Consider the following 12,181-nt stretch of genomic DNA (forward strand, 5'->3'; position numbering starts at 1 on the left):
CTTTTGTAACAGTCGCATTTCCTTCACGAAAGTCCTGACAGCTGTGCAAAATGTGAACGTTTATTCTTCTGATAAATGCTATAAGCAATCTCCAGGTTCAGGGACAGGTGATACGAACAGGTGATCGCGAGGTTCCAAGAGGCACCTGGATGGCCACTGCAGCAAACAGGACATTGGCTTAGATCAGCCTTCCTCAACCTGGGGCGCTCCAGATGTGTTGGACTACAACTCCCAGAATGCCCCAGCCAGGGCTGGGGCATTCTGGGAGATGCAGTCCAACACATCTGGAGCGCCCCAGGTTAAGGAAGGCTGGCTTAGATGGACCTGGGGAGTCTGTTCCAGAAGAGCTGTTCTTACATTCTGCAAACAATTTGTTCCACCAACTAACCAAAGGATTAAGTGCGGAGCTCTGCTCAAGTGCTTTGCATACCGGCACTTTTGAGAGATATGGACCACATTTTAAGGTTAAGAACAGATATGCCATACCCTTCCCAGTAAAATAGCAGACTATGCTGGGTCAAGCAATGAGTTTGGATGGGGACCTTATGGAACGAGTTACAAAGGAGGTGTGCCATCCCAAGAAGCGATGCTTTTCCAGTTAGCCTGACCAATAGACGAAACCTGGAGCAAAGCCTTAGAATTTCAAGGCTCGTATGGACACAGGCACTTTGAAAGCACAGTGGAGACTGGTCTTAGCATATCTTTTACCGACAGTACCTAGCACCTTGAATGCATCCAGATAACGGGACGCCCATGGAAACTTCAGAACACACACTTCCTCCTGCTAACATTCACTGAAAGAGCAAGAGGCTGAAGCTTGTGGATCCTTTTCAAGGACACCCCCACCACACAGGCAGATTACGGTAATTGCTCTACAAGGTTACTAAAGAATGCACGATAAAGGCTTCTCTGGGTGGGGTGCAGCCAGTGAATCAGCCGTAATGGCATGAAGCGCTCCTGGCTGTAGGAGCAAGGCTAGGTCAAGGGTTACTGCCGGATTACAAACCTGCTCTTCCAAGGCAGACTGTGACCCTGCCCAAGGCAGGCAAATCCCCCTTCCCCTAGGTCGAACAGACCACTCACTATCACAACCTCTTGTTTCATCTGGATTCAGTTTCAGTTTCTCCTCCCACTCATCCAATCCATTAGAGCCACAGATTCAGGGTTAAGAGTGGTGCTACTGGACTTCTGGTCTTGCAGTGAACAATAAGGACACTATTTCAGAAAGCGCCTTTGGAGAAGAGTGCAAATTAGTCCTATGTTCAACGGTTTCTTATAGAAGTCATACAGTATTGAAGACATAATGGGAGCTTTGGTAACCAATAGAAGATTAAATGCATTTATTTCCAGGCTGGTTTTAACATTTAAAGCCTTGAACAGTCTGGAACCAGGATGCCTGAAGGCTTGCCTCTTCCCATAAAAACCCTATCCGGACGTTCAGGTCAGCTTCAAAGCCACAGCTCTATGTCTCTCCACCTGAAGTACAGTGAGTAGGAATACAAAAGACAGGGCCATTCTTGTAGCATCTCAGTTCTGGAACAGCCCACACCCCCTCAAGGGAGGCCACCAGGCTGGCTCCAGCACTTCCGGTCTTGCAGTGAACGATAAAGACACTATTTCAGAAAGCTCTTTTGGAGAACAGTGCAAATTAGTCCTATGTTCAAGGCTGTTGCTGCCGCCAACATCTTGGGCTGACGCTTTTCGCTACTTTGGCAGGAGGGGTCAGATGGCTTTTTAAGTGTGTGGGTGGGTGTCTTATATTGATTTCATTTGTGAAAAAAGGTAAAATAGAAATGTGAATAAAAAACTGTATAGCTGGCAGAACATCCAACTCTTGATACTGCTCCTACCACGTTTTAGCAGATTGTCCAGAAGAAGTTGACAACCAATAGGGTTGACCAACACCGACACACCCAGTGATATCCAACGGGGTCATACTACCCTAGCAATCTCCAGGTGAGGATTGTCTACGTACATGAGCAACCAAAATCACCTCGGTCACAAACCACGGCCTGAAGCACATACGCAATGAATATTTTGTCAGGCTGACTTAAAACATTTTAACCCACTTTTCAGCCAAAAGGGCTCTTAAGAGTGGCGTAAAAATGATCAACAATGACCAAACTATTCCCTACTCTCAGGCTTACAATCTAAAAATACAAGAAAGGAGATGAATAGGGGAAAGAAAATGCTTAACCACCATGGCTTAGCGTGTTGTCTTAACGGAGTCGCTATCTGTAATGACTTTTACTGGGTGAAACGCTAGAACTAACTGTGCCTTTTTTGCTTTCAAAGTTAACAAGCATAGTCTGAAAAAAATGTTCACTGTTGTAATGTGAATATTCCTATTGAAGGCCAAAGCTCTGTAATATGAGAAGCAGTAAGCATAAGGATGGGTTTGCAGTCAGACTATTTCAAGCTTCCGTAACATCAATGGAACATCTGTGACTTGCTGAATCTTTTGCATAGGTTGTACATGGTGACAACAGCACAATTACATTTATACAACACCCCCAGTGTAAAATGCAAGCAACAGGGGGAGAGAAACTGTTGGTCAAAGACCATAATATTAATTTGAGCAATTGCAACCTACAAGGAATGAAGAAAAGATAGCTCTAAACCCAACATTTCATTCTAGGAAAGGATTACACAAGATAGTTGACTAACACATGTAATGCAAGACTGTGAGATCATGAACTTGATTTATTAGATGACCTAATTGCACTTCAGAAGTCACTCTGTGAAAACAGCTAATGAAAACTTCATCAACAATCCTTTTAAGCATTTGTAAAAGAAACAAAACACTGATATAAATGAAAACATATTCTGAGCTTTAAAGTATCTCCCAAGATTGCACTAACTCTCATCTAACTGCTCTAGCACTTTCCCTGTACCATCACCTCTAGCCACCGGCCCGCAGTGTCACAGCTGCAACCAGCGTGCTCTGTATCATTCCCCTTCCCAGACTTATTTCAAAGAGGCCATTAAAATATAGACAGGAAGGAAATTGCCAGATGCACCTTGTCCTCTTTGACTAAGAAGTGGGGCAGAGAAGTATGCAAGCCACACAATAATGCAGACTAATTTTAATTTATTTTTTTTCTTACGTATGACTCAGTGGGACATGTTGGTATGGCTGAGAAAATATCACCACTCCTTTAAGTCCTTGCCAAATGAACCAGATGTACTTCCTCTAAGTATCAGGTATTGTTTATGTCAATATCCTGCCTTAGAAATCTTAGGACACCCCATCACCTAAATTCCTGTTACTTTCTTTAAAGCATACACTGCAAACAAAGAGGTAAGTGAGAAGGCAAGGCAAACACATTCTAACGTTACTATTACGGAGGCTATGGAGGAAGCTCACTGTTCCTGAGGCGCCCACAGATATGAGTGCCCCTGGATCCACATAGAAGACTGGCTCATATCTGGACCACACTGAGTCCAGATACTCGTAAGTCTGTTTCAGGGCTTAACAGAGGAAAGGAGATATTACTGAAATCACACACCAACGATAGTACTTACATAACTGTATTGTCATCAACCAAGATATCACAGCCGTGAGCAGGGCATGAAATCGTCTGGTGAGGGCGGCAAAGGTGAGGGCAGGGAGAGAAAAAAAACAGAAGTTGGGAAGAATGTTTGATTACTTTGGATGTCCGTGAAGCATCTCTGAGAACTGTGTACACTCAGCAGCTTTTCAAGAACTCAAGATAGTTGTGAGACCTTGGGCCAGCCAAGGGTTTAAGCCGAAAGTCTAAGCCAGGGATGGGCAAACGGCAGTCCTTGGCCTCATTTCAAAAGCTCATTTCAACAGCTCAAGACCTCTAGCAAGAGCAGCCTGTCCCCTCCCCGGCAGCCCTCTAGACAGGGATGAAAGGGGAGCAGACGGAGGCTAAAAACAAGGGGGGTAAAGAGAGAGTGAGAAGGAAAGATGGGCGGCAAGGAGAGGGAGGAAAGGGGTGGAAAAAGAGGGAGTAGAGGGATGGCCCTGCCCACCGCTGGCTTTGGCCCCGCCCACCGTCAACTTATGGCCCCAGCAGATTCCTGCCAAGGGAAAGTGACCCTTGGCGGAAATGAAATCCCTAGCTTTGGTCTAACCGTCCCCCACTGAACACACATCAGTTATAACAAAATAACACCCCTCTAACGTAAAGTCTTAACCAGGAGTCCATGACGTTGGGCTGGCCTTGGTGGCCAGCCAGAAGCTGGTGGTTGCCAGGATACTGCCTCTCCCTTGGGAAATGGGGAAAGAAGGCTGTCTTGTCCCTGACTTGGCACTGGGCCTCTAAAACACAGCATGACGTCAGGGATGACGCTGTTCGCTTCCCCAGCTCCAAGCCTGGAGATGAGGTCTCTTGATTTGGACTTGGGCAGAACTGAGCCAACAAGCTCCCAAGCTCCTCTCTCCAGAAGCAAGTTGGAGAGGCTCCCTGGAGCCCGTCTCTTCAACGGCGTGCTTCTGAGGGCCAACAAACTCAACGCTTTCTTCCGGTCTTGGGGCTGAGGAGGGAGAGCAGGAAGGAAATTGTCCCTGCAGTTTTGCTGAGCACCTCCAAAGCGCAACGCAGCTCTGGGGATGATCCCCACCTCCGAGGTCAGAGGGAAGCTCCTCACCCTTGCCAGAGAGAGGTGGAACATTTGCAATGGCGAGAAAAGCTGTGAACGTACAAAGCCATTCATCCTGCCCCCACTATGGAACACAATAGGGGGGGGAGTGTTTTACCTGTCCCATGCCTTCCTCCATGATTTTGGTAGTTAAATATTCACTCCAGCACTGCATACAAAACTTATGTCCACATTCCAAGCCAGTGAAGTACTGCAAAAAGAAGAGAAAGAGAACGTTATTTGCACTCATTCCCCACTGTTGTGGCATTTAGCTATCAGTCTTCCATGCCTGCGGAATAAATGATCTTCCAAAAGACCAGCTTCTTCACTTTATATTAGGAGTGGGCAACCATACCTGGTCCAGGGAAGGGCCCTGCCAGTGATGTCAGAGGCAGAGGCTGCCCCCTGACGGCATCAGTTGCCCTGCTGGTTGAATCGCTTGGCTTGCCTCTCTAGCTCCCACATATAGAGCATTACTCAGAGGCCTGCTCACAAAATACCATAGTAAGCAGAGACAGAGGGGAGGTAAATGCAATTAGGAAATGTTTAATGAGGAGGAAAAGAGAGAATCACTAATATTTAGCGATAAATTATCCTCTACGTCTGGAGAAAGACGCGACTTTGGGTATTTCCATTGCTATTTCCATTGCTATCATTCCCACACTGTCTCTCCCCTCTTTGTTCTTCAAGATTTTTTTCAATGAACACCTTTCCTGGTCCTCGCCAAGGCATCCTAGCCTTCCCACTATTCTTTCTTTAAAAAATTAACATATTTTCTTACTGGTAGCTGGGACCGCTGTGAAATAGGCTTCTGTTTGTGCCGACAACTACAGGTTCAAAGGTGGTGCTTAGCGCGCTGGAGCTCAGACCCCATCTCTGCCTTGCACTCAGTCTTTCTCTGACTCATCTCCCATAATGGCCATTTTGAGGTAGTGTCCAGAACAGTTTCTCAACTTTGCCAAATGCGCCCACGGCCCAAAAAGGTTGCCTAGCCTATCTGATACCTTATGCTCAATAAAAACTGCTAATGAATGGGAATTACCTGGACAGTGTTCCATGGTATAAAGCCCCTTTAAGTCCAACTGATTTCAGTGGAAGAGATTTAAGCTCCTGATTCATTCTCCTGCTGTAATTAATGGAACTTAGGCTGGAAACCTGTAACACTTAAACGGCTTACACAAAAGAATGTGTAAGCAATTTACGCAGATGTGGCATTTTCCCTAAGGAATCCTAACTTTCAACGCTGACAAACTAGCTTTAGCATAGGTTATAAAATTAATCCAGCAAAGTCCAAATTGTTTGGAATGGAAACAGATCCTATTGTCAACGTGAAACAAAGAACTGCTTGCAATTCTAAAAAGACCAAAGCCTTTGGATACTTGTAAATAAAAGAACTGAAGGTAAGGATAATCTCACAGGCAGTTGTTTCTCAAGCGGATTTCAGGAATGCTGGGATTCCCTGGGAGCTAATCACAGGTTTCCTATTCATAAGATCACTAAGGGTTGATTAAATCGATAAGATCACTAAGGGTTGATTAAATGTCCTTATTGGTTCTGCACATGAGTTAGATCTTTGGTTATATCTTTGAGATGCCTAAATGGAATTGTTAAAGCCAAACATTACTCACTAGTCTTGCAATTATTACTTGCAGCAAAACTTTTGGCAAACTTCAAAAGTCCCAACAGTAGAAGAATGAGTAACACAATGGTTAAATAAAATGAAGTACATAGCTCATGTACTGAGACAGTAACCCAGTTCACATGCTTAAACAACCCACAGTTTGTTAACCATGGGTTGCTTGAGACAGCTCACCCACTTCCCGTGAACCTAACAACCATGGGGATGCCCATCCCTGGGTTGTTCTCTGTGACGTGTGAACCTGGAAATCTGGGTTGCTGATGGAGAAATAACCCAGAGTTATAACCCAAGAACAAACCATGGGTTCTGACTCTGGATTGTTTCCTTCTCATCAACCCAGAGTTCCAGGTTCTCACATCCCTGGATTGTTTAGCACACTGAAAGGTGAGAGTTCATGTGCCACCACACGTGCTTGCTCCCGCTCACTCACAAGCAAGGCATGGTTAACTAACTGCCAACTGTTTAATCATGCAAACCAGGTCACTAAGGCTCAAAGAACACAGTCAGATAACATAATCTTTTTGGGGAAATTGGCAACTGTTTATTCAATTTTGGAAACAGAATTATAATATAAATATAAATGTACACAATAGCTTCTTAATCCTGTAACATATGCTTATTTTCTTCGTTCCTATTTGTACAAAGGAATAAGAGTTATATTGGTTTTTTAAAAATAATATATACATTTACAGCTGAAAACCTGACCTATACCACTCCAGTGTATATGCAGGCTCACATGAATGAACACTCCTCTATACAAAAATATATATCCCTACACACAGAAAACTAGCATGTCAGGGAGAAGGGTAACTAGATGATGATGCTCTCTTCACTTGAGGACAAGCAAAAAGGAAGAGCACATTCTTTTGGTTCAGAAATACACATAGAAAAGTCTACTGGACATTATGAGCACCAATTATCTTTGATACCAATTCATACATACTGGCAACATTTTTAACTCCCCAAATCCACAAATGTTTGGTTTTTTTAATGCTCTCATTTAAGTTAGAAACACGATACAGGTACTCACCGAGTTAGGATAGTTCAGATAACAGATCTGGCAAGGCATGTCCTGTGCGGATGACCTTGTGTTCATTTGACGTGTTCGAGACTTTTTACTAGGATTAATTACATGACATTCTGCAAACAGTTTCTCCAGGTTGCCGTCAAAGTACCTGTATGAACAGAGAAAGCAAGTAAAGCCAAATGTGGTAGTGGGGGGACGGGAAGTGTATCTTCACTTGAGAATAGATAGTCAGGGACTAAAAGAACCCTTGCAAGTAAGGAGCTTTTGGGTCCCTATAGGAATAGGAAAGGCCTCTATCCTTCATCACCTCAATTCAGCTACCTGTTTGTCCTGGCCCTGTAAATCTGCAAGGCCAACGCAATCAACAAAGCCCTGCAAGGATGTTTACAGCCTGGGAAGCGGTAGCAGTCACAGGGCTGGCTCACCCAGTAATGATAATAAGCCTGAATTCTGAAGAATTCTGGCTTAGCAGTAATGACCAAGTGTGCTCATACACCAGGAGTAGAGAACCTCTTTCAGCCCGAGGGTCAAATTCCATTTTAGAGAAGCTCTTGACGGCCATGTACCAGGGATGGGCAAAGCCAAAGACAGAAAGGGTAAACATATTTAGCATACAGCTCTTAATGTCAGTAACTAAGACTTAGGGAAGGCGTTTCAACCTTTTAAAATGGGGGGGGGAGAGATCTGGGAAACCAAACCATTGTTTAGGAGAAAGCAGGTGGGGCCTTTTGAGGAACATGTGAGGGTTGGATTGGGAGATGCAAAGGGCCAGATGTGAAACCCCACCCCCCACCCCGGGCCTAAGGTTCTGCACCCCTATTCATACACGTTGCCTGATTGCCCTCGTTTGGCTCCTCCCCCTGCAGGAGTGGCTAACCAGGAAGACACCACCAAGCAAAAGCTAAGCATTATTTCCGGACCGTGATTTCAGGCATGTCACTCTCCTATCAAGACAGAACCTGAAGCTGAGATTTGTTCTTAGCTTATGATTTCTGACTTTTGCCCGGGGGGGGGGGGGGGGGGGAGGAGAAGCAACAAGCCAGGAAGCCTGGTTCAGATGCAACACTTAAGCTTTTGCTTAGTGATTTCCTGGTTAGCTGAGCTGCTCTTGTAAACAGGAGCCATCAGGCAGCATGTAGCAGCTGTTGGCTTGTTGTTACATTGCAAACCAGCCCATAGACAACAGAGTATTGGGCAGACTTAATTGGGTTGCCTTATTTCACATATTCTGGCTTCAAAGTGTCAGTTCAGGATATATACCCTTCCGCCCCACTTGTTGTGTGGGGCTCCTAGTGCAGGAGCAATTTTTTAATCACCTGATCTACAGTTAGCCTTTATATAAAGACACACACACACAAAGAGAGAGACAGAGAGATAGAGAGAAAGGGATAGACTGACTGTACAAGCGTTGCTGTTTGGGTGGCAAAGAAGACAGCTTATCAAGTGGAGTATCTGACAGCAGTCAAGTATTTCAAAGCAGTGGAATATCTTTAAATTCAGCACTTGGTGGGTAAATTACACCTAAAATAGACAGCAAGTCTCTGTTACACAACCATTATATTTTTTTCCAGCTTTTTTTCAGAAAATACCTGCAAAAAGCTGAAGACAAACACTTTGGTTCAGAAACACTGCTTGTTCTTCTCATTGCTGTACTGTCTGGGATATCCTTGTAATAAGCAACCCATTATTCACACACACCACTCCACACTCCCAGTTCTGTCTTAGAAGTTATGAAATCTTGATTTAATAGCAACAACAAAGTTCAGTTTTTTAAATAAAAAAGTACACTGACTTGAGCAGATTAACACCTCAGATAACTCTCGAATGCACAAAACTTTCAATTCCCACAGCAATGATTTGCCATTTCAAGACACTGCAAAGAGGCTCAGTCCCCGGCATATCCAGAAAGACCTGAGAATGAGCCCTGTCTGAAACCTTAAAGATCAACCTATGCCAGTCATAGAATCATAGAATAGTAGAGTTGGAAGGGGCCTATAAGGTCATTGTCCAACTAGAGGGTGCAGTAATCCACCCTAAAGCATCCTTGACAGATGGTTGTCCAGCTGCCTCTTGAATGCCTCTAGCGTGGGAGAGCCCACAACCTCCCTAGGTAACTGGTTCCATTGTCATACTGCTCTAACAGTCAGGAAGTCTTGCAACGCTCCCCCACTCAATCATCAATCCTCTAAGACAGACTTCTCCAATCTGGTGTCCTCCAGGTGTGACAGACTACAACTGGCTGGTTTTTGCAATGCTACCTGAAGGCTTTCATTTTTTTCAAGAAAGAAGTCAGTAAGAAACCTATGTAATGCTTTGCAAGTGGTGAAAAACTGGAAGGCCAGTAAGTACGTACATTTCAATCTTGCATATTTAAAAAACAAAAAACGAGTTTAGCTACATAATCTGTGCCCTTCATTTTCAACTCATATGGTTTTGCAATCAATTATTTTCCAAAGGATAAGACACAACTCAATCCCACTTCCTTGATTTAATTCCTACCTGTTGTTCAGAACAGAAAGTACCAATAGCCCAAGTGCAGACATAACATTCCCATTCTCTTAACCATTATTCAAGAAATATAAAAAATATGCCCTTCTTCTTAGTACAAGGCTTATATTTAGTTGTAAATTAACATTTTAATAGATCAAACAATAATTATGTACTTTTAAAATGGAAAGCTGTAAATTCAATTATGTCAAGTTTCCCATTTATAATCTTTTACTTGGTGATTTTAAATCACACTATCCTGAAGACATCTGAGACGCAATTAATAAGGTCACCTTTTAACTTGCTACAAGAATTCAGGGATGCATCGAATTCGCCAAATTCATCTCTTTCATGAAGGGCAGATTGTTTTACATGGATTGTCTTAAGCTTCCACTTCTCCTATTGCACCATATGGATAATATTTCTTGCATTATTTTTTGAATATAGACAGGCATGTATATACCTGCAGACCCTAAGGTCATCCTCAGGGGTCCTTCTCCGCGAGCCCCTGCCAAAGGAAGTGAGGCAGGTGGCCACCAGGAGGAAGGTCTTCTCTGCTGTGGCACCCCGGCTGTGGAATGAGCTCCCTAATAAGGTTCGCTTGGCACCTACATTATATGCTTTTAGACAGACGCCAGGTGAAGACCTTTTTATTCTCCCAGCATTTTAACAGTCTATAAATAGATTTTAACTTGGTGTTTTAAATTTGTAATTTTGCATTGCTGCTGTTTTTATCTGGTTGAGCTTTTATATTGTATTTTATATTGTGGTTTTATACTGTTGTTTTATACTTTGAATGTTTTTAATTTTTGTGAACCGCCCAGAGAGCTACGGCTATTGGGCGGTATAGAAATGTAATAAATAAATAAATAAATAGTCTGTATTCAAAAACCCCACAAGGAAATACATACATACATATATACATACATAAAAAACAGTCCTTAGTTTAAGTGCTTCCAACAATTAAGGCTTCACTTCTACATTTCTATGTTGGCATAAGTCCAGTATACAAACATAACATACAAAAAAAGCCACATCCTACATTTCCTAAAAATATTACTGTTTTATTATAGTAATATCGGAGCAACAGATTAAACACCGCAAGATACAAAGCAGATAACTCTGCCCACAGTATAGGATTGTTTCATATCAGTCACTGTTGATACAATGGGAGTGTGCCAAAGCCCTCCTGCGTGCCCCTTCCTAGAGTCAGAAGACCTAAAAACAGTAGTGCATGCGTTGGTAACTTCGAGGCTCAACTTCTGCAATGCACTGTAGATAGGGCTACCTTTGTACCTAGTTCAGAAACTTCAACTATAGTAGTTCAAAATATGGCAGCCAGGTTGGTCACCAACACACTTAGCGGTGACGATATTACACCAACTTTAAAATCACTACACTGGCTGCCAATTAGTTTCCAGGCGAAGTATAAAGTCTTGGTTATTACCTTTAAACCCCCACATGGTTTGGGTTCAGGTTACCTGCAGGATCGCCTTCCCCCATACAATCCGCCCCGCACACTCAGGTCCTCTGGGAAGAATTTACTCCAGTCAGCCAAAACTAGGCTGACAACTGCTACCCAGACGACCTTCTCTTCTGCTGCTCCCAGACTGTGGAATGGTCTGCCGGGAGAGGTTCATCAACTTAATACTCTCTCTGGGTTTAAGAAAGCCGTAAAGACTGATCTCTTCCGGCAGGCCTACTCAGATGAATTTTAAAATGTCCAATTGTTATTTTAATATTGTATCAGTTTTATGCATTTTATGGTATTTTTGTATTTAATGTTGTTCTCTGCCTCGATCCAGAGGGAGAGGCGGGTAAGAAATATATTATTATTATTGTTGTTGTTGTTGTTGTCAGGATAACCACCACAAAAATGTAGAAGACACCCAAATAGAAAAACGGCCTTCAACATCAACCCAGGAGCAAGCTCACCACTTGCATAGGGGATTATGAAACTCCTTTGAGAGAAGCACACACAGTTGCAGGAGATGTACCCTGCACGTATAATCAATTGGAAACAGACTTCCACCAACCCCACCCATGTTCTCTCCACGCACACCACTCCTTAAAGCACAGCATATGTTTTCCACTCACCTGCCTGATGTCCTTTATCATGGGCAGCTGGTGACTATGAACCTGGAGTGAACCACACTAGAGTACCCAAGGAAGCATGGATGGCATTTTCTTCTCTTAGAGCAGCCTTTCCCCAACCTACTGCCTTCCAGTTGTTTCAGACCTCAGCTCCCATGAGCCCAAGCCGAGCCAGCATGGCCAATGGTTACAGGTGCTGGGAGGTGCCATCAAAAACATCTGGAGGGCAACCAGGTTTGGCTAAGGGGCAGCTTGTTGTGACAAAAATCTGAGAATTCTTTGTGAATACTGATCTACAGCTGGATCTGCAGGTTACCAGGTGGGCC

At 43.6% G+C, this 12,181-nt stretch overlaps 1 protein-coding gene across 1 annotated transcript in view; it reads right to left on the bottom strand.

Moving 5' to 3' along the window:
• ARIH1 (ariadne RBR E3 ubiquitin protein ligase 1) overlaps positions 1-12,181 on the bottom strand; it is a 43,039-nt gene that overhangs the window by 14,851 nt on the left and 16,007 nt on the right. The window contains exons 3-5 of the mRNA XM_063142654.1: positions 7,278-7,422; positions 4,727-4,819; positions 3,526-3,581 (exon numbers count right to left, since the gene is read on the bottom strand). Of these exons, the coding sequence (XP_062998724.1) occupies positions 3,526-3,581; positions 4,727-4,819; positions 7,278-7,422 (294 nt within the window). The remainder of the gene's footprint in view (positions 1-3,525; positions 3,582-4,726; positions 4,820-7,277; positions 7,423-12,181) is intronic.

This window comes from Elgaria multicarinata, chromosome 16 (genome assembly GCF_023053635.1).
Source record: "Elgaria multicarinata webbii isolate HBS135686 ecotype San Diego chromosome 16, rElgMul1.1.pri, whole genome shotgun sequence".
Classification (NCBI taxonomy): domain Eukaryota; kingdom Metazoa; phylum Chordata; class Lepidosauria; order Squamata; family Anguidae; genus Elgaria; species Elgaria multicarinata.